At 36.7% G+C, this 24,028-nt stretch overlaps 1 protein-coding gene across 11 annotated transcripts in view; it reads left to right on the forward strand.

Moving 5' to 3' along the window:
• MYO9A (myosin IXA) overlaps positions 1-24,028 on the forward strand; it is a 307,312-nt gene that overhangs the window by 241,190 nt on the left and 42,094 nt on the right. For 9 of the 11 annotated variants that reach the window (XM_034660724.1, XM_034660725.1, XM_034660722.1 and 6 more), the window contains 7 exons: positions 361-422; positions 15,266-15,458; positions 17,202-17,330; positions 18,134-18,239; positions 19,046-19,177; positions 19,906-20,029; positions 21,354-21,407. In XM_034660724.1, coding sequence (XP_034516615.1) covers positions 361-422; positions 15,266-15,458; positions 17,202-17,330; positions 18,134-18,239; positions 19,046-19,177; positions 19,906-20,029; positions 21,354-21,407 — 800 coding nt within the window. The remainder of the gene's footprint in view (positions 1-360; positions 423-15,265; positions 15,459-17,201; positions 17,331-18,133; positions 18,240-19,045; positions 19,178-19,905; positions 20,030-21,353; positions 21,408-24,028) is intronic. The other 2 variants (XM_034660727.1, XM_034660731.1) reach the window with 1 other exon arrangement.

Below are 24,028 nucleotides of genomic sequence, written 5' to 3' on the forward strand. Positions count from 1 at the left end.
GACAGATTGTAGAGAGGCATATTAGAGGAGCATAAAGACTAATTTGTGAATCGAGCTAGAAAGATAGAAAGTATTCTGTAGGAATGTAGTGGGAGCAGGAAGGAGGAACGGGCAGGCTTGAAAGATTCAAAGCTTTTTCATAGACAGTAGTTAGAAATTTTAGGCATGTTTTTCAACTTCATTTTTCTAAGTAGAATGGGTTAAATCCTTTTTTATTCTAATACCATACCAAGTATGTATATGATATTATCAGATTTAAAGAAAAAATTTATGTCCAAAATAAAGTTGTAAACTTTTTAAGCTCCTGGCATCGATGTACAGACTTCTAAAAGTGTGCTGCATTCTTATCCTGTTTTTCAGTATGCAAATATGCTTGCCATAAGAAATGCTGTCTGAAAACCACAGCCAAGTGCTCTAAAAAGGTAAGAAATTACCATCTATGAGTAATAAATAACAGGTCTGTTGATCTTTTCTGTCTTGTGAAGGAAATCAAGTCCTCTTTGATGGTTTTATAGAGCAGTGGTTTTCAAACTTTTTGACCACAAATCACAGAAATACATTTTGTGTCGTGATCCAGCATATATATATAGGGATATGTTTGTATAATTGAATTGATTTTCCTGGAACTATATTTACCTTTACTACTTGGGAGAGCTACTAAACTGGTTACACTGCTGACAATTTATTAAAACACTGCTTTTAAAGATTTCCTACTTCATTAAATGCTCATAAGTCTTCCTAGGAATTGTCTTGAAAGTGGTAGGCTATAACTAAAGATTTTAACATTAACAGCAAAATCCATTGATGTTTTTACATATTTCCACTTGGATACACAGACAGAGATCTAAAAGATATTAAACATGTACTCTGATACTTTATCTTCAGGGAAGCGATGATTTTTGAAAGCTTTCAGGCTTTATTGATATATAATCATATATAACCCTGAAATTTAGAGGTTTTTCCCTCAAGGCATTTTCTGAATTCGTAAGCTACATGGGATAAAAGGCTAAGAAGCTAAACAGAAAAAAAAAAAAAAGGTTAGATTTTTCTGTAGTTTCACATTGCTAAGGAAAGAAAAATTGGAGATGTAATGATCCACCTTTAAAGAGGGACCCTAGTGAATACCCTATACTTTCAATGAGACCTCTAAAGAGCTATACTCTAGGAAAGGGAGTGAATCATTGATAGGCGGGACTTTATAAAACCTGAAAACTAGCTTTGAGGCAGTCCATGATTAGATTAAGATGATCCATTCCTTAAGTTGCCTACCCACCAGAGAGAATAGGGTGAATCCTCTCCTAAGAGAGAAAACATCATCCAGAGTTTTATAATTTGTTTATATATAATATCAGATATTAAGAAATGAGACTGATAAAAGAATAGATAATATCAATAGACTCATAGATGACCCAGTTGCTGAATTATCAGACATGTACTTAAATTTTTTTAACTAATATGTTGCAATAATAGATAAAAAGAAAATTTCTTTTTTATCAGAAAGTGGAAATGGGGCAAATGGAGATTCTAAAAATAAAAAATGCAATTAGAATTATAAATTCAGAAGATGGACTTAGCAGCATATTGGTCATAGGAGAAGAGAAGTTTGGTGAACTAAAAGATAGGTTAGTAGAAATATCCAATGCAGAGTGCAGGAAAAGAATGGGGAAATATAGAAATAAATATGAGAGACATACAGGAAAGGATGAAAGGTTCTTAAATGTGTGTAATAGGAGTCCAAGAAGAAAGGAAAGAGGATGAAGGAAAAGCAGCATTTTAAAAGATAATGGGCAACACATCAAGTCACAGGTTCATGAGCTATTTTTAACCTAAAGTGGGATAAATTACAAAGAAAGCCACACCAGATGCACAATGTTCCAAGTGAAAGAAAAAGAAACTTCTTAAAAGTAATGGGGGGGGAGGGGAAGAAACACCGCTAAAGGAACGGTGAAAAAGACTGACAACTGACTTCTCAACAGAAATGATGGAAGCCAAAAGATAGTGGCCTGGCATATTTTAAGTGTTTTAAGAAAATAAAGCAAACTCATAATTCTGTATCCAGTGACAGTAGCCTTCAAAAGTGAAAATGATGTGAAGACATTTCCAGACAGAGACTCAAAATTTGTCACCAATAGACCTGCACTAAAAGCAATACTAAAGGAGGTACTCCAGGCAGAAGGAACATGATCTTGGATGGAAACAGAAATGTGGAAAAGAATAAAGAGAAATGCAAAGAGTAAATAATATTTGTAAATTTAAATGAATATTGACTAAAAATATAATGTCTTGTGACACTTAAAATTTAGAGTTGACCCTCAGAGGTTTGAACTGCATGGATCCACTTAAATGGATTTTTTTTGATAAATATAGTTCTGTAAATGTATTTTGCTTTTGATTTTCTTAACATTTTCTTCAGCTTACTTCATTGTGAGGATACAGCATTTAATTCATATACAAAGATGTGTTAATTGACTGTTCATGTTCTAAGTAAAATTTCTAGTCATCAATAGCCTATTAGTAGTTAAGTTTTTGAGGACTCAAAAATTATATGCAGATTTTTGACTGCACAGGGAATTGGTGCCCTTAACTCCATATTGTTTAAGGGCCAATTGTATATAGAATTAAAATGCCTGACAACAACAACAACACAAAAGGTAGTTGGGTAAATGGAGTTAAACTATTCTAAGGTCTCTGGGTTATCTGGGAAGTGGTTAAAGTGTTAAAAATACATTAGATTGAAATATGTTATGGATATTTGTTGTAGTAACCACTAACAGAATAGCAAATGAATATATATCTTAAAATCTAATAAAGATGGGAGAATGGAAAAGCAAAAAAATACTTGATTAATATAAACAAAGACAAGAAATGAGAGAAACAAACATAAATTAGGTCAGAAAAGAAAATAGATTGGTAGGTATAACTCCAAATATATTGGTGATTAGTTTAAATGTTAATAGGCAAGATACTTTCAATTAAAAGACTAGGTTAAAACCAACTGAAATTCTCAAGTGATATGCTGTTTACAAGCAACATACTTAAATATAAAGAGACAGAAAGGTTAAAAGCAAAAGGATAGTATAGCATGCAAAGACTAACCTATAGAAAGGTGGTGTAGCTATACTAATAGTGAGGTGTATTTTAGGGCAAGAAACATTACTTCAGATAAAGGTGTTTCATAATGATAAAATTGTCAAGCTGTCAGGGAGATATGAAAATTCTAACTTTATAAGAGTCTTAACATTATTGCTTCGATACATGACAGACAAAAATTTAGTAAGGATGTTAAATGATATGAAAAACACGATGAAAAAACTTGAACTAGTTGATATGTATTGAACCCTGCATCCTACAACTGCCTGAATACAGTCTTTTCAAGTGCACATGGAACATTTGAGAAAATTGATCATATGTTGGGTCAAAAACCAAGTCATTACAAATTTCAGAGGATTGAAAATATTGAGAGTACAGTTTTTGACCAGAGTGAAATAAAGCTCTAAAAATCAACATAAAGATAACTAGATAATCCTCAAATACTTGGAAATTAAGCAGTATTCTTAGAAATTACAATAACAATGAAAAGACATTTTGAACTAAATGATAAAGTATGACTAGGAGCAAAAGTGTGGGTATAGCAAAAGTTGTGATTAGAGGACTATTTATAGTTATTTTAAATGTATACAATTAGAAAGGATACAAAGATAGAAAATGGTCTAACCTATTTCTAGAAGATAGGAAAAAATAATCTTAGCAAATTTAATCCAAAGGCAGTAGAAGGAAGATAATAAAGAGAAATAAAGGAAATCAAAAGCATTTGTTAAGAGATAAAAATCTAGAAAGCCAAATTTTAGCTCTTTGAAAAGACTAAAATAGTGGATAAACTCTTAGCAAGAGTGATCAATAAAAAGAACTTCTGAAAAACAAATTGTCATAAAAAACTCCTGTATCAGTATAGATGCTATGTATGTTAGAAAGGAAATTAAAGGCTATTAGTGGATACCTTGATGATACTAACAAATTTGAGAATTTAATAGGCAAATTCCCACAAAAATACAATTTAGCTAAACTAAGAAAAAATAGAAAATCTGAAGTCATATCAATTAAAATAATTAGTAATTGAAAATCTTTCCACAAAGAAATTCCAGGCCTGATAGTTTCATCATTGACTACGTCCCAGTGTTTAAAAAAGAAACAACACTAATTTTCTATAAACTCTGCCAGAGAGTAGTAAAGGAGTGAATATGTCATAAGTTTTTCCCTCAAAATTGAGTTATGAAGATAGTGAAACCTTGAAGTCAAACATGAAGGGGGTATTACAATAAAGGAAAATTGTAGGTCAGTCTATATCATTGCATAGATATTTAAATCTTAAACTCTTAGCACATTGAATCTGTGCTAATGGTAAAAAATGAAAAAAAAATACCTTGTGATAAAGTTGGTTTTTATTCTATGAATACAAAGTTAGTTTATCATTCAAAAATCAAGTGATGTGGACTTCCTGGGAAGACGGCATAATAGGAGCATCCTAAGCTCTCCTTGTCCCCTAGATACAACTAGATAACACCCACATCAGTGTAAATAACTCAGAAAATGACCCAAAGACTGGCAGAACAGGTTCTCCACAGCTAAATGTAGAGAATAGGCCACATTGAAGAGGGTAGGAAGAGAGGACATGCAGTGGGAGCTAAATGGACCCACAGGACTGTGTGGGAGAGAGGGACTGCACAGACACAGGGGAGAGGACCGGACCCTACACCGGGCACCCCAGGTCTGGGGCACTCACATGGGAAAGACAAGTCCTCATAGCATTTGGCTTTGAAAACCAGAGGGACCTAACAGTCAGTGGACCTTAACACTAAACATTTATTTATTTATTTTTAAAGACTTTATTTGTCAGAGAGAGAGCACAAGCAGGGGGAGTGGCAGGCAGAGGGAGAAGCAGGCTCTCCGCTGAACAAGGAGCCCGATGTGGGACTCCATCCCAGAACCCTGTGATCATGACCTGAGCCGAAGACAGATGCTTAACCAACTAAGCCACCCAGGCATCCGAACACTGGAAATAAAACAGTGTCTTGGCTCTGGGGGACCCAGGAGGGTGGAGCCCTCACATTTAAAGAGACAGAATAGCAAACAGTCCTGCTGAGATACAGCATAGAAGCAGCAGTTTTTGAAAAATGCCTGGGGTATATGAGAAGATTTATTTCCTAATCTCAGAACATGGAGAGGCAGGGATCTTTTGGGGACTTCTCCAAGAACAGAAGAGTTGGTGGGTGCCATTTCCTTCCCTGATGCCAGCCTAGATACAAAGCTGTCTACGATAACAAGTGCTGCAACACCACTCTCCACCTAGTTTGCTAACAGTGCATCTGCCCCCGTGTTCTCCTGTAGAAACGGCCCCTCCAGTACACCCTTGGCCAGAGACCATCCAAAGTGGTACCATGAGCCCGGTAGTGTACAAGTGGCCCTGACAGGAGCCAGCACCACTCCAAAGTGTTTCTTGCTCTGGAGAGAGTGAAACATAACCACACATACCAGTATAAATTGCAGCCCCAGCAGTGGGCTAGGGACAGACATCATGTCCAACTGCAGGCCCTGCCCACCAGCAAAAGCGTCTCAGGAGACAACACAGGGAAAGTACCCTGTAGTTCAGTGCTGCTGCATCTCTGGCAAACTCTTGGTCTGATTACTTAAGCCCATGGTGGCCCCAGACTGGCCCACTAACAACACAGGGACCAAGCCCTGCCCACAACAGGCAGAGAGAGCCATTGTAGATGACTGGACTGAAGACTCAGTCACAATAACAGGGTACATACAATACACATAGGAGACACCTCTGAAGCACCGGGTTCTGGTGAACAGGGAACTTTGCATTGTAGGCCATTATAAGACCTCTCTTTCATAAAGCCACCACTTTCAAGAGCAGGAGATGTAGCAGACTTTCCTAACACATAGAAACAGACCCAGAGAGTTAGACAAAATGAGGAGACAGAGGAATGTGACCCAAATGAAAGAACAGGATAAAAATCACAGCAAGAGAACTAAATGAAGCAGAGATAAATAATATGCCTGATAGGGAATTCAAAGTAATGGTCATATAGATACTCACTGGACTTGAGATAAGAGCAGAGGACCTCAGTAAGACCCTCAAAAGAAAACTTGGAAAAGAGCCAGAGATTAAGAACCTAATAACTGAAATTAAAAATACGTTAGATGGACTAAATAGGAGACTAGAGGAAGCAGAAGAAGAGGTCAGCAGCCTGTAGGACAGAGTAATGGAAAGCAATCAAACTGAACAGAGGAGGGAAAAAAAATAATAAATGAAAATAGACTAAGGGAACTTGCAACACCATCAAGCTTAATGACAGTCACACAATAGAGACCCCAGTGGAGAAGAGAGAGAAAAGGGGGCAGAAAATTTATTTGAGGAAGTAACGGTTGAAAACTTCCCTAATATGAAGAAGGAAACAAATCCAGATCCAAGAAGCAAGGAGAGGCCCCAACAAAATCAACCCTAGGAGGTACACACGAAGACAGTAACTAAAATGGCCAAAACTATTGATAAAGAGATCATTTTAAAAGCAGCAAGGGAAAACAGATACATACAAGGTAACCCCTTAAGGGTAACAGCTGATTTTTCAGTAGAAACTTTGAAGGCCAGAATAGAGTGGCACGATATATTGAAAATGCTGAAAGAAAAAACCTACAACCAAGAATACTCTATCCAGCAAGGCTATGAATTAGAATAGAAGGAGAGATAAAGAGTTTCTCAGACAAAGAAGTTAAAGGAATTCACCACTAAACTAGCCCTACAAGAAATGTTGAAGGGGACTCTGGAAAGGAAAGACCGACCATAAGTAGGAGTAGTAAGAAAAATAGGAAGCACATACCCTATGACCCAGCAATTGCACTACTGGGTATTTACCCCAAAGATACAGACGTGGTGAAGAGAAGGGCCATATGCACCCCAATGTTCGTAGCAGCATTGTCCACAATAGCTAAATTGTGGAAGGAGCCAAGATGGCCCTTCAACAGACGAATGGATAAAGAAGATGTGGTCCATAAGTACAATGGAATATTATTCAGCCATCAAAAAGAATGATTAGCTAACATTTGCAGCAACATGGATGGGACTGGAGGAGATTATGCTAAGTGAAATAAGTCAAGCAGAGAAAGACAATTATCATATGGTTTCATTCATTTATGGAACATAAGAAATAGCAGGAAGATCAGTAGGAGAAGGAAGGGAAGAAAGAAGGGGTGTAAACAGAAAGGGGAATGAACCATGAGATACTCTGGACTCTGGGAAACAAACTGAGGGCTTCAGGGGGGAGGGGGGTGGGGAATTGGCTAGCCTGGTGATGGGTATTAAGGAGGGCCCGTATTGCATGGAGCTCCGGGTGTTATACTCAAACAATGAATCATGGAACACCACATCAGAACTAATGATATACTGTATGGTGACTAATATAATAAATTAAAAAAAAAGAAGAAGAAAAACAGGAAGCATAAAAGCATGTAAAAACAAGTATATCTATAAAAATCAGCCAGGGGACTAACAAAAGATGTAAAATGTGACACCATATACCTAGAACATGGGAAGTGGTGAGGAGTAAAGAATGGGCTCATATTTCAGTGACCACCAACTTAATATAGACTGCTAAATGCATAAGGTGTTATATATAAACCTGACGGTAATGACAAATTACAAACCGGTAACAGATATGCAAAAAGTAAAGAATAAGGAATACAAGCATATCACTAAAGAAAACTAGCAAACCATGAGAGAAGAGAGCAAGAGAAGAAAGGAACAGAAATGAACTATAAAAGCAACCATAAAACAAGTTTAACAAAATGACAGTAAATACATACCTATCAGTATTTACTTAGAATGCAAATGGACTAAATTCTCCAATCAAAAAACATGGTGTGATGGAATGGATTAAAAAAACCCCAAGTCCCATGTTGATACTTCCTACACAGACTCATTTCCAACTTAAAGTCACCTGCAGATTGAAAGTGAAAGGATAGAAAGCATTTATCATTGCAAATGAAAGTGAAAAGAAAGCCAGGGTAACAATACTTGTATTGGACAAATCAGATTTTTAAAAAATTTTTTTAGAGATTTTATTTATTTATTTGACAGAGAGAGAGACAGCCAGCGAGAGAGGGAACACAAGCAGGGGGAGTGGGAGAGGAAGAAGCAGGCTCTCAGCAGGGGAGCCTGATGTGGGGCTTGATCCCAGGACTCCTGGATCACGCCCTGAGCCGAAGGCAGATGCTTAACGACTGAGCCACCCAGGGGCATCTGGCTGGCTCAGTTGGAGAAGCATGTGACTCTTGATCTCAGGTCATCAGTTCGAACCCCATGTTGGGTACAGAGATTACTAAAAAAATTAATTAAAACTTTTTAAAAAATCATAAAAAAACAAAGACAGGAGACAAAGAGGACACTATATAATCATAAAGGGAACAATCCCAACAAGAAGATATAACAATTGTAAGTATTTATGTACCGAACATGGGAGCACCCAAGATACATTAAAGCAGCTAGTAACAAACATTAAGTAATTAATAGTAATACAATAATAGTAAGGGACTTTAATACCCCCATTACATTAATGAATAGATCACACAAACAGAAAATCAAGGAAACAGTGACTTTGAATGACACTTGGACCAGATGTATCTAAAATATATATTCAGAATATTCCATCACTAAATAGCAGAATACACATTCCTTTCAAGTGCACATGGAACATTCTGCAGAATAGATCACATATTAGACCACAAAATAAGTCTCAACAAATTCAGAAAGATTGAAGTCCTGCTGTGTATCTTTTCTGACCACAGCAATGCGAAACTAGCAATCAACAACAAAAAAAAATCTGGAAAGAGCACAAATACCTGGAGGTTAAATAACATGCTACTAAGCGATGAATGGGTCAACCAAGGAATCAAAGAAGAAATTTAAAAAAATACATGGAGATAAATGAAAATGAAAAGCAAACAGTCCAAAATCTTTAGGATGCAGCAAAACCTGTCCTGAGAAGGAAGTTGAGAGCAATACAGGCCTACTTCAAGAAGCAAGAAACATGTCAAACAACCTACCCTATACTTAAAAGAATTTAAAAAGAACAACAAACAAAACCCAAAACTAGTAGAAAGAAAGAGCAGAAATAAATGAAGTAGAAACTAAAAAAACCCACGAGATCAGTGAAACCAGGAGCTGGTTCCTTGAAATCAACAAAATTGATAAACTTTTAGCCAGACTCATAAAAAAATTAAAAAGGACTCAAACAAAATCAGAAATAAAAGAGCAGAAATATCCACTGACACCACAGAAATATAAACTTATAAGAGAACATTGTGAAAAATTGTATGCCAACAAATTGGGCAACCTAGAGAAATGGATAAATTCCTAGAAATGTATAGTCTCCCAAAACTGAATAGGGAAGAAGTAGAAAATTTGAACAGACCAGTACCAGCAATGAAATTGAATCAGTAATTAAAAAAACAAAACAAAACAAAACTTCCAACAAACAAAAGTCCCTGACCAGACAGCTTAACAGCTGAAATATACCAAACATCTAAAGAATAATTAATTAATACCTGTTCTTCTCAAACTATTCTAAACAAGAAGAAGGAAATCTTTCGCATTCATTCTGTGAGGCCAGCATTACCCTGATATCAAAACCAGGTAAAGACAGTATAGAAAAAGAGAACTACAGGCCAATATCTCTGATAAATATAGATGCAAACATCCTCAACAAAATATTAGCAAAGTGAATTCAACAATGCATTAAAAAAAATCATTCACCATGATCAAGTGAGACTTATTCCTGGGATACAGGGGTGGTTCAGCATTTGCAAATCAATATGATATATCACATCAGCAAGAGAAAGTATAAAAACCATATGATCATTGCAATAGATGCAGAAAAAACTTGACAAAGTATCTCATCCGTTTATGATAAAAACCTTCAATAAAGTAGGTTTAGAGGGTACATACCTCCACATAATAAAGGCTGTATATGAAAAACGCACAGCTAACCTCATACTTAATGGGGAAAAACTGAGAGCTTTTCCCCTAAGGTCAGGAACAAGACTATGTCCACTCTCGCCACTTTTATTCAACATGGTATTGGAAGTCCTCGCCACAGCAATCAGACAAAAACAGAAATGAAAGGCATTTTTCCAGAGAAGACATGGAGATGGCCATCAAACATAGAAAAAGATGCTCGACATCACTCATCATGAGGGAAATACAAATCAAAAGCACAGCGAGATACCACCTCGTTCCTATCAGAATGGCTAAAACTGTATCTTGTGGAAGGAGCCGAGATGCCCTTCAGCAGATGACTGGATTAAGAAGATGTGGTGCATATATACAATGGAATATTACTCAGCCATCAGAAAGAACGATTACCCAACATTTGCGGCAACATGGACGGGACTGGAGGAGATTATGCTAAGCGAAATAAGTCAGGCAGAGAAAGACAATTATCATATGGTTTCACTCATTTATGGAACATAAGAAATAGGAAGATCGGTAGGAGACGGAAGGGAAGAATGAAGGGGGGTTAAACAGAAGGGGGAATGAACCATGAAGAGACTATGGACTCTGGGAAACAAACTGAGGGCTTCAGAGGGGAGGCGGGTGGGGGATTGGGCTAGCCCAGTGATGGGTATTAAGGAGGGCATGTATTGCATGGTGCACTGGGTGTTATACGCAAATAATGAATCATGGAACATTGCATCAAAAACTGGGGATGTACTGTATGGTGACTAATATAACAAAATAAAAATAAAAAAGAATGGCTAAAACTGAAAAACACAAGCAGTAACAAGTGTTGGTGAGGATGTGGATAAGAAGGAACCCTCGTGCACTGTTGGTTGGAATGCAAACTGGTGCAGCCACTGTGGAAAACAGTATGGAGTTTCCTCAAAAAGCTAAAAATAAAATTACCACATGATCCTATAATTCCCCTACTTTGTATTTACCCAATGAATACGAAAACATTAATTCAAAAAGATATATGCACCCCTGTGTTTATTGCAGCATTATTTACAATAGCTGAATTATAGAAGCAAAACAAATGTCCATTGATAGATGAATGGATAAAGAAGATGTGGTATATATACACAATGGAATATTACTCAGCCATAAAAAATGAGATCTCGCCATTTGCCACAACGTGGATGGGTCTAGAAAGTATAATTCTAACTCTGAAGTAAGTTAGAAAAAGACAGGTACCATATGATTTTATTCATATGTGGAATTTCATAAAACAAAACAAAGAAAAAAATAGACAAACCAAAAAACAGACTCTTAAATATATAGAACAAACTCTGGTGGCTACCAGAGGGGAGATTGGTTGGGGTATTGGTAAGATAGGTGAAGAGGGTTAAGTGTACACTTACCATGATGAGCACTGAGTAGTATATAGAATCATTAAATCACTATATTGTACACCTAAAAGTAATATAGCAATGTATGTTAACTATACCATAATTAAGATTAATAAGAAAAACTTTCTCCCTGAAAAAAATAAAAAGTGATAAAATTCACATTGAACAAATAAAAAATATGATTATCTTAAAGAGAAAAAACATTAGATAAAATTCAAAACCCACTCATTATTCAAAGAAACCACCAATAAATAATCTACCACAGAGTGGGAGAATGCATTTGCAATCCATACAACCATCTTGGATCTACAATATCTAAAAAGCATCAAAAATCAGTAAGAAAGATGATCAGCTCTGTAGAAAAATGAGCACGTGGCTTAAGCAAGCACTTGACAAAAGACCAGTAGACGTGAAAAGGTGTCCACCTTCACTAATCATCAGGTAAATACAAATTGAAACCATAGTGAAATATATACCCACTTGAATGATTAAATGGAAAACATCCTAACAGGGTTGTAGAGCAGCTTGGACTTTAGTACATTACTGGTAGGAGTGTAAGTTGGCGTAAGTAATCTTGAAGTTTTGGCAGTCCTTATCAAATCTGAGCATAAGCATTTGTAATGACTCAGCAGTATCACTCCAAGATACATACCCAGCAAATATACATAGATGTTTATGCCAAAAGACAAATAAAAGAACATTCATATCAGCACTGAGATATCCCCAAATTAGAAGAAAGCTAAATGTCCATCAGCAGTAGAATGTATAAATAAATTATGGTATACAATTGACTCTGGAACAACATGCCACTGCACAGTGGAAAATCTGTGTATAAGTTTTGACTCCCCCAAAACTTAACTATTTATAGCCTGCTGTTGACTGGAAGCCTTACCTATAACATAAACGGTTGATTAACACATATTTTGTATGTTATATATATTATATACTATTCTTAAAGTAAAGTAAGTTAGAGAAAAGAAAATGTTATTGAGAGTTATAAGGAAAGAAAATACATTTGCAGGGCTGTGTTTATTTGTTTTTGAAGCTTTTATTTATTTGAGAGGGAGAGAGTGCGAGTAGTGGGGAAGAGCAGAGGGAGAGGGACAAGGAGACTCCCAGTTAGCAGGGAGTCTGATGTGGGCTCCATCCCAGGACCCTGAGATCATGACCTGAGCTGAAGGCAGACGTTAGCCAGTTGAGCCACCCAGGTGCCCCTATACTGTATTTATCGAAAAAAAAATCCACATATATTGGACCTGCATGATTCAACCCTTGTTCAAGGGTCAACTATTTATGTAATGGAATACTATATGAGCTTAAACTATTTTTACTCAGGATGTTGAAGCCAGAAACAAAAGAGCACATACCATATTATTTTATTTATATAAAGTTCAAGAATGGTTGAAAGTAACTCATGGTAAACATATTATATGATACCATTAATAAATGTTGAAAAGTAGGTAAAACTAATTTTTACTGATAGAAGTACATATGCTGGTTATTTATCAAAATACATAGTGGCTGGGATGGTTTTGAGAATTTTATACTGCTCGTTGTATTCTATTTCCTGACTTGGGTCCTGATAACAAGTGTGCATCAGCTTTGTCAAAGTCTGTCAAGCTGTACACGTAATAGTTTGTACACCTTTATGTATGTAAGTCATATACGTCAATGAATTTTTATTTAAAATATATAAGGTAGTTTGGAGGGAAAATAACTATAAATACATATATTTACAAAGAAAACTCAAATTTTTTTCAGTTGTAAATAGTGAAATTAATTTCTCTTAATTTCAAGAATTTTTTTGCATATATGCTTTAAATTAGCTGGTTTCAAATCAAATGATTTAAAAAATTTGTTAATACCATCAAGTATTTTGATTTTCTGCTTTCACAGATCTTTATTAACATGCCTAATGCTCTGGGGATAGCCATAACATTTAAATAAATAGGTTATATGTGCCACAGTGATAGCAAGAAGTTTGGGTAAAGTTTATTTTGTTTTAATCATTGCAGCGAGCGATATTTAACAGTTTATTGAGCATTTGCCATATATCAGATACTGTGCTATGTATGTTCATTTGTTGCTTAATCTTTGTAGTACCCTGTGAGGTAGCAAAGTGATATTTCAATTGCAAATATGAAATTACGTAAATAGCCTAGGCAAAATTTTAATTTGCATCCTCTAAATATTTTAAGATTAAATGTCCTTTCTCTTCTACCTCAGACTTGGAGAAATTTTCAGAGATACTGCCTTACATTAAGATAACTTAGGGGCGCCTGGGTGGCACAGCGGTTAAGTGTCTGCCTTCGGCTCAGGGCGTGATCCCGGCGTTATGGGATCGAGCCCCACATCAGGCTCCTCCGCTGGGAGCCTGCTTCTTCCTCTCCCACTCCCCCTGCTTGTGTTCCCTATCTCGCTGGCTGTCTCTATCTCTGTCGAATAAATAAATAAAATCTTAAAAAAAAATGCTGGAATGCAGAGTATATATAGGTGAAATTGCATAATAATATAAAACTTATGTCTTCCCTACTTAAAATTCTCTGTTGCCTTTCGTTAGCTGTCAGGACAAGACCCAAAGTCTGTGCTTTAGTACCTGAAGCCCTTTGTAATCTGTCTAGTGTTTTCTCATTTTTAGTTCAGCCATATCAGATTACTTTTAGTTTGTTTTGCCCAACTTTTTTCTGTGTTTTCTGTGCTTAAAAGGTTCTTGCCTTTTCTTCTTATGTACTATTTGCTTTTCAATGGTTAGGTTAGGCATCAGGTCTTAATGAAGGTCATTAGTTGTTACCCAGCCCAATCCTTCCCAATCTACTTGTTTTATTTCCGTGATTCCATATTACCTAATAAATCTGTTTTTACTGTTTACTTATCGCCACACATTAACACTGCTAGTCTTAGCGCTAGTCTTAGGGTAAAGACTGTCTTCTCTTACTTGATTTTGTTTTCCTGCACATAAATGACAAATGTATTAACATAAGACTGGAAGGGGAAATTAAGATCAATTCAAGAAATATCTTCAGTGTTAGACTCAAGAATGTTTGTACCTTACTTTGATACATACTAGTTAATCACTGAAGGTTTTTTTGGATACTAAAGTAGATTGTATATACTATGCAATGTATTAAAAGGGGAGAAAATGGTTGTGGGGAAATTCACCAAGAAGCTGTTGGAAATAGTCCAAGTGGGCAGACATATAGGTTTGAAATAGGGTGGTGGCAATAGAACAGAAAAGAAAAATTAGGGTGTGCTGACTGATCACAAGAACTTGGCACTGACTGGATGCGGACTGAAGGAGAGAATGCGTGTTGTGTTAGAGATGGAGAATGATGCAAGAGAAGGAAGAGACAAAAAAGATTTACAAAAAAGATTTCAGTCTCAGAGGTAATAAATACCTGGTATTTTTCTTTTCTGTGAATTACTTCAAATAATCTTCAGGATAAGCTCTTCTTTTGCAGTCACATAAACTATAGTAAGGTTATGATATCAGATACACTACTGAAGTAAATAAGAAAGGGCTCGAACATGAATCATGGGCCAATCTGTGTGTGTCTCTGCCTTTAGCTATGATATCATTGTTCAGTTAAACATCCCCAAAGTTTACATGAGCATTGAAGGCCACTGCCTTCATTCTCTACCCTCTTATATTTTGAGGGGATTCCTAGTGGGAAAGGATTGAAACTAACATCTGACTTGATATATATTGTCAGCGTTAACCATAATTCTCTTTCCCTCCAACTCTTATAACTATGCTCATGAAACTTCAGGGAAATATAAAATATTTCCTCTTAAATAACTGGTTAAACACATTTAAAGATGTTTGAATGTATTTGGAAACAACAATTTATCTTCCATTTAGTATGATCCAGAGCTGTCATCTCGACAATTTGGGGTTGAATTGTCCCGTTTGACCAGCGAAGAACGAACTGTTCCTTTAGTGGTGGAAAAGCTCATAAACTACATTGAAATGCATGGACTGTACACAGAAGGTATTTATCGAAAGTCTGGTTCAACTAATAAAATCAAGGAGCTTCGACAAGGTCTAGATACAGGTAAGATGGTGCTCTCCAAATCAAGACCAAGTGCTTTTATTTAAATAGATCATTTCATGCTTTTTTAAAGTTTTCGTTACATGTTGATCTTTTTCTTGCAGCCAGAAGAATGCCATCTTTTCTGTGGTGCTTATTAATCATTTGTGGCTTTCTAAAAGTCTTTGTTTTTGTATGGTCAATTCAGCACATATATATTGAGTATATCATTTGTACAAGGCACTGTTAGGTACTTCACACAGCTCTCATTTAAAATCTTAACAATTTGGTAAGATCGTGATATCTGTAATTAAGAAATTTTAGGTTCAGGGAAATTAAATGGTAATCTGTTGATGATGATGTAGAGCAGTGTGCTGATGTTTGATGCTAATCTTCACAGCATCCTATGAATTAGGGATTATTATCCCTGTTTACAGAGAAAGAAACTGATGCTTACAGAGGATCTTGCCCAAAGACGCACCACCAATAAGTGATGAAGCTAGGATTTAACCCCAGATGTTCTGCATTCATAATCTAAACTATTGCCTGTTAGTCTCTGTTACTCTGACTTCAGGTGTCTTTCTGATGCATGTTCTCAACTTCCTACATTCATGACATAGTTATTTAAACTGTTAATTGGTGGATTGAACATGTACCTGTGTAGAGGTATAGCCTCAGCCCTGGAATATATATGCAAGAGTTGGACTTTGGTTTTATTGTCAACTTCTACTCTTTACCACTTTCGGGAAGGAATAGATTGTTGTTGCTGTTGTTGTTTTTTTAAAGATTTTATTTCTTTATTTGAGAAAGAGAGAGAGAGAGCGAGCAGGGGGAGGAGCAGAGGGAGAAGCACACTACCTGCTGAGCTGGGAGCCTGCTGTGCAGCTCGATCCCAGAACTCCAGGATCATGACCTGAGCGGAAGACAAACGCTTAACCATCTGAGCCACTCAGGCTCCCCAGAATAGATTGTTTTGAATCACACCTAGATACAAAGCTTATCTCTGTGTTTCCAAGAACTTACCCACATGCTTTTTCTTTATAGTTTTTTTGTTTGTTTTGGTTTTTTTAATGAGCAAATCAGGGAGAGATTAGTCAATATGGAAATAACAACAGAAAATGCCTGGTAAAACTCAAGCAGGCCATTCTGCCTACCAGAAATTCCATCTACTCCAGGTTAAAGGCAGTTGACAGTTGGTCTCTTGTACCTTGGGTCAGCACAAGTGAAAAACCATTCATCCTATATCCTCCAAATCATTTCTTTTGTATAACCTTGGGGAGTTTATAAGTGAAACAGAGTAAGGGTATGTTCATTACATTTCCTCTATTCACTTATTACTGTCCGTTCACCTTTAAAAATGACTTAAAATTAGCCTTACTTTTAGAAAATGTCCTCTGGGTCCTTTTCCCATCTGCCATCCTAAAGATTGCCACTCAAAGTGTGGTTCACAGATCAATACACAATATAAGTACAGAAACTGAGAGCAAACATTTAGAAACATTTATAGTGGTTATTTAACAGTTCTTTAACATGAAAGCATATGGTATTTTATTTTACATATCTCAGTCTACAAGAGATTTGGAAAACAAAAAACTGTTCCTTTACCACAGTTACAAGTACTGTTCCAAAGCATGGAGTTAGATTGTAGAAGATATTAGTTTGACTAAGAACATGAAGGCTTCTTTTGGTGCTGACAGTTTCTAAAGTGAATTATTTGAAACTCTTTGCATGTTTTGGCTTTGTTGTCTAACTCTTGTCTCTAAATAGATGCTGAGAGTGTAAACCTGGATGACTATAACATACATGTCATTGCAAGTGTATTCAAACAATGGCTTCGAGATTTGCCTAATCCACTCATGACCTTTGAACTCTATGAGGAATTTCTTCGAGCTATGGGTAAGTCCAGGCTTCCTGGATTTGAGGGAAGGTCTACACTTGGGAAAGGAATGCTGTCTTCATTATAGATTATTTAGCCATCCTCTAATGGTTTAATCCATATAGATCCAAAAATAAGCTTTTGATAGTCAATACAGAACTGCTGGTGTACTCTCACCTAGTCAAATGTTGACTTTTGAGAGATTCATTAAAATGTCAGTATCCTAAGAGTTTTCTGAGTAGGTCATTTTGTTGCTTCTCACAAAGAGATTTCAAGACTAAGATTATAAATAAATTAAAAGACTAAATAGATTTAAGGGCTGGCTTATATTCATTTAAATTGTGAATCTAGGCAAGAATTCTATTTTATGCAAAGCCTACCAGGTGATGGAGTTCAGTTTCAGTGCTACAGATGTGTAGAATGTTGCTGGAGGCCTGCCTAAAAGTGTTTAGGCCCTGAGGCATGACTCCTCAAATTCCCATAAGACCAATTTATAAATTACATGGCAATTAATTAATTTTAGTAGGGAATCAGTCTGCCACAAAATGCCTTAAAAAACTAGGACATCTCTTTCCTTCTGTTGTAATAAGAATTACTGGGGTATAGATTAAAACTCAGGAGACTGCTTAGTGAATATAGAACTCAAGCAAAGGAAGATTAGTGGTAACTGACCTGCTCTTTTCCTGCCATACAGATACACCTGCCTCTCCAAAAACTTTAAAATTTAGAGCCAGGCTCCCTTGCTACCTACTATCTGTTCAGAAGAAGATGTAGCATACTGGAGGGGATATTCAATCTTACTGGCTGTCCTTAATCTTTTTAGGCCTTCAGGAGAGAAAAGAAACAATCCGTGGTGTATACTCTGTGATTGACCAACTCTCCCGAACTCATCTCAATACGCTGGAACGCCTCATCTTTCATCTAGTCAGGTAATTTCAGGGAGCAAGGGAATGTATAATAGTTTTTCTTGGATTATTTTCAATAAGTGAAGAACTCCTTCATTTGGAAAACTGACAGATCTTCTTTTTCCTGTTTATAAAGTTAATGCGTCGAACAGGTGCTTTCAATTCCTTGCAGCAGAAATCCTCAGCTGAGTTGGACTTCAGGGCAGGGACTTCTGTGCCCTATTTGAGCCGTGTAACAACTTCAGCCTCATGGTGGCACTGTGTAGACGAGCCTGTTCTCATTCCTGAAACTAAAAAGTAGAAAGGAGGTGTATATGTCTTGACATAACCTAATTCATAGGAGATGGGTTTAGATGGTGCTCGAGAATTGACTGACCAAAGAGACTTCAGGAGTGGTCTCATCTCTGAGGATAAATATCTGCAGTGGTTGGGAAGAAAGCCATCTTTATTTTGATTAGATAAATCTCTGGTAAATATTATATAAATGTTAGCTGAATATCTGCTATGACTGTCTGAGAATACCTTAAAGTCTCTACTCGGCGTTCTTTAGACACATTCATCAGGGGTATGGCAGTGGGTCAGAAATTTCCTTTGATAAGCTATCTGCTGGCCTGTATTGCTTCAAGTAAGGAACAGAGTGGAAGTGCATTTTCTAGAGGCAAAGGAACAGCTTTGGGAAAAGTCTGCAAGTGTCTCCTTTCAACTGATATGAATATCCTTCCAGTACTCTGTGGCTGATGTCGTATGTCTTCTTTTTCTCATGTCCTTTGCCTACGTCCTTAATATTTTCCCTTTTAATCCCCACTTTGCTTGGTTTTTTTATTCCTTAGGATTGCTCTACAGGAGGAAACTAATCGAATGTCTGCTAATGCTTTGGCCATTGTGTTTGCTCCCTGCATTCTTCGATGCCCTGACACCATTGACCCACTACAAAGCGTGCAAGACATCAGTAAGACTACCACGTAAGGCCAGTTACCATCACCTCCACAAGATGCCAGGGACTTCTGAGTCAGTGTAGCCACTTTATCCAGATATCAGACATAGTGAATGATTGCAAAATTCCGACGTTTTTAAGAAGATTACTAGACACTGTTGCATTTTCTTATGCTGAGGATGAAAATTTTCTTTAGCTTTTCTTCAACTAGACATTATTTGTTTTGAGGGTCTTTTTAAATTTAGCTTTTCTTTAGGAATGCTTATAGTCTCTAAAAATATTTTCAAATTCCATTTTACCAAATTACATGTACTTTGTCACTTCCTATAATCTAGTCTAACTGGCTCTGAATCCCTTTGGCCTTAGTACTTCAATATTTCTGTATTTCACTTTAGCCTTTTTTTATGGGCCTCTGCTTTCCTTCTAGAGTAATGGTTCTTAACCTTGGCTGCAAAAGGAGCTTTAAAAAAATCCTGGTGTTTGTGTCCTATCCCTAGAGAGTCTAATTTAATTGGTTTAGGGTGTGGCCTGGGCATTGCAACTTAAAATTGCTTCTCAGATGGATACTGAAGTGCAGCCAAAGTTGTGAACCACCATTATATAAACCTTGTCTTAGAGCTCATAAAATAAGGAATGTTGATTTTTCTTTCATCCTCCAAATGTCTGCCACATTTAGCTGAAAAGCAGTCTGGGAGGGCTACACTTTTTTGGCTTACTTCAGCTCTTAACAGTTTTCTCTTTTTCCTCCCATTTCAGCTGTGTGGAGCTGATTGTTGTAGAACAGATGAATAAATACAAGGCTCGTCTCAAAGACATCAGTAGCCTGGAATTTGCTGAGAATAAGGCAAAGACCAGGCTGTCACTGATTCGGAGATCAATGGTAAGATGTAAGATGTGGAATCCAGGGGAAAATGGGAGCCTTCCTGAGGTTTTAAGTGTGCATTTATGGTGTAAAGAGAGATTATTCTCCAAATCTTTTTCACATGGAACAATAAAAAGAAACCACTTTATCTCAGGGTACTGTGGTTGCCTCATGTTTGATCTTTTAGCCCTCTTTAGTTACATGTACAGAATATATGCAGTTAAATGTGTAGAATTTTTAAATCAAGTATTTGGGTAAAATGTTGGTGGTTTAATAATCTGTCCTGTTTTCTTTTTCTGTCCTTTCTATGAAAATTTAATCTATCCTAACTTTTTCTCTACTTCCTTCCACCATCTGTTCCCACCCTCAACCATGTCACCTTTGATGTTCCTGCCAATACTCCTGCGATGTAGAGAACTTAATCATATGCAAGAATGTGATTTATAAGGAAATGGAATTCCATCTATGAGTCTACTATTATCAAACAAAGATTTTTAAGGGCATATTGTTAGGTTTTGGGAAAAGCCTTACAAAAATGATGATTTATTTTCTCCATTTGCCCACTTTTCTGTTTAATATCTTCCTTTGTAACCGGTGACCTATACATAAACAACTTCAGTTCTTACTGACCAACGATCGGTAGGGTCTGGATTACTAGAAAACTACTGCTGCATTAAAGTTTAATCATTTGCTGCCCTTCCCCTCAACTGTAAAACAAAACTGTAGTAATGAAGACCCAGTTAGATCCCCAGTAAGTCTCTAAAGAGAAGCAGGCTTCCCTGTCATCATGTTCATGCTTTTCCAGGGACCCAGCAATACTTCATCCATATCTTCATGATTTATACTTTAGATTAAAATAACTCTGTTTCTTTGTTTAGTACTTAAACTGCCTGGCACAGAATAAATCCTAACAAATATGTCAGTTGATTAAATTAGTGAAGGGTCTTCTCTAAAAACAAGCATAAACGTAGACTTTTTCAGGCAGTTAAGGTATTAAATAAAGTTAATTGTAGGACACTATTTAAATCTTTTCCCTAGAAAATGAAAACAGAAACCCCATTTAAAAGTGAAACCCTTTCTGGTAGTCTGAATTTTCAGGAGCTCAGTTCTAAAAGGCCCAATTTAGAAGAGGAAAGGGAAGAGACCTTTTACTCTTAAGCTACTTTTCAAAGCAGCTAGACACGCTGTGCTTTTTTTTTTTTTTAATTTTATTTTTTCAAAACTAATGCTGCAGAAGATGGATATATTCAGTCCATTGAAAGATTAAACCTTCTCTTTTAATGGGGCAATGACATGTACATTCTAACCTTCTGCTTTCCTTTTCATGTCCTTCCTAATCCAGAAACCTGTACTAATTGCAGTTAGATTTATGAGCATTACCCGCAATTCAGTCTCGGTATGTATTAATATTGCACTGTGTCACAGCCACTTTACATTATTGTCTCTCATCCATCTAGGAGTTGTTCTGCTCTGTCTATCATCCATGCCTGTTCACCCTCCATGTACAGCCCCAGTTCAGGTCCCACTTTCTGACCAGCCTTCACTTGTTTTTCTCTTACTCTCTTTCTTTAGAACCTTCACTTGTCTTCCTCTGTGTCATACAATTGAATAGTGTCCATTTACAATATACTAGTTTTTGCTCTTTGTCAGATAAGCCACTTTGTGGATATCTTCTTTGGTTGGATCATTAAAAGGTGAACATTGAAAGCACTGAGGTATCAAATTAATTTTTGCTCAAGAACTTTGTTCTCATCAGTCTCTTTCACTTTATTACTTGAAAAACCTGTTACTACTTTTAGCCTCCTCCATCCTTAGTAATGCTTATTTCTCCATTCATATAGAAGTATAGCTCTTACCTGCTTACCATTTTTCAGAAAGAACAGCAAATGGTAGTGAGAAAATTGATAGACCAGGTTCTAGACTTAAATATCATAGTAAAATAGAGCTCATACCAGGATTTCATTTATTATATAAAAAAGGAATGGAGAGATGGAAAGCTAAGAACACCAGTATATATGGAAACTAATTTCAGAGGCTCTCCATCTATGTGTAACCAGTTCACTGAGGATCTCAATTTACTGTGATCTAAACAGATCAGTTTTGCTTTTTACCTAGTAACTGCCTGCCAACTCCACCATGTCTGACTCCCCTTTCCGATTGGATGTCAATCGCTTTCACAGCATCTTGTCACTATTCTGCAGTGTTTAAACACTCTAGTTTCATGCCAGTATTTATGAATTAGTTCCCTTCGTTTTATAACTTGAGTCACAGAGTTGATTCAGTACTCTTCTCTCTTTTCCTAGGACTGAATAGACCTTAATCTGGGGATGAAAACTTTAGGGGTGGGTGAGTAAGTTCTTTTTGTCACACATGTCTGCCCTCCCTTTTTCTTGTTGTTTTTCTTCCTGGTGTTGAAACTAGGAGGAGTGATAGTGGAGGCAGAATTCTACATGCTATCTCACTGTTGAGATGGCAGTGCTCTTTCTTGGTTGTTCAACACTGCTGTTCTAGCTCATTGTCAATAAATGTAGATGAGTGGTAGCTTCCATTTATTCTGCTAACAGTGAGGTCAATCCTATCCTATTTTTATAGGCATTGGCAATCCCTTGGAAGATTTGGTTACATCTTTGGACTAATGATGGCATTCACACCATGGGACTTTGATATGTTTGTCTTTTTTTGCCTCAAGACTTTACAGTCAAATCTACCTCCCAGTGCCAATTTTAGGGCCTGCAGGCACACTGGGGGAAAGGTTACATTTTTCATACCTCTTGGAACCAGGCCCCAGGAACCAGGCCATAGTCTTGCCTGTCTCTCTACCTGACACTTCCCCACCATACTTTCTCCCTATTTCTCTTTTCCTTTGTGTGTATAACAGGGGGGCAAATCAGTAAGTCATTTGCCTGTACAGGTAACCAAATAGGGAATAAAATACTGGTCTGTCTTTCTTTTAGATAACCTCAAACTTTGATTCTTACCCTCTGGATTCAGATATGACAACTTCTTTTTTCTCCAAAGACTCTGTTCCCCTTAAAGCCCAATATCCTCCTCTTTCTTTTTAACCTTTTTAGATTCACATTGAGGGGCAAGTGTTATGATCATTGTTACAATAGGAGCTGGTTCAGTAAACTAGTGCTTCTCACTAAACTCTGAGCGAATAGGTTGGTACCAACTACAGTTGGCTTCTTAAGCTAAAATAAGGGGTACTTAATTATCCTCAGCTTTGGGCCTTAGCCACAGCTTTGGAACAGGAGGAAAAATCCCACTTAACATACTGTTGCTTTTGCATTTAGCTGTAGTAAAGGCTGTGGGCCCAGTCTTAAGAACAAAACTGTGTGTAGCACATATTTAGTAAGCATCTATGGAATTGAATCTAAGAGTTAAATCTGTGAGAGATAGCAGTGAGTTTTTAGAATATCCACTACAAATACAATCAAAGTCAATAGTGTTCATGTATTCATAGATGAAAAACACTACTCTTCCATAATTAAATACAGTAGTGACTTTTCTGAAATGAAAAGTGAAATGCATTTATGAAAAGTATGTTGTATTATTGCCAATTTGAAAAGCCATTCGAGTTGGGTGTTGAAAGATGAGCAGTAATCTAACAAATGGAGAAAAGAAAGAGGGGACACAGAGGGAAGGAAGCATGAAATAATAATCTGTGAATAATAACTACCTTGTGTAGCTAGAACTGGAACAGGTAGTGTGAAAGTGGCAGAATAATTTGGAAAAGTAGATGGGAACCAGATGTGCAACATTAAGAATTTTGGATTTGCTGCTTTGAAAGAAAATTTGGGAGCTATGGAAAGGTTTTTAAGTCACTATCAGTGTGTCTTTTAGAAGATAACTGGTAGCATTTTGAAGAAGAATAGACTCGAGATAGGCAAGAGTGGCAGTCATATATCAGGAGGCTCTTGACTCATAAAAATCACTGAAATAGGTTGAATCCTGATCAATTCATTTTGAAACGATTTTGAGAATATCTCTTCTGCCACCATGCAGAAAGAAGGTCAT

The sequence above is a fragment of the Ailuropoda melanoleuca genome, chromosome 5, assembly GCF_002007445.2.
Source record: "Ailuropoda melanoleuca isolate Jingjing chromosome 5, ASM200744v2, whole genome shotgun sequence".
In the NCBI taxonomy this organism is placed as follows: Eukaryota; Metazoa; Chordata; class Mammalia; order Carnivora; family Ursidae; genus Ailuropoda; species Ailuropoda melanoleuca.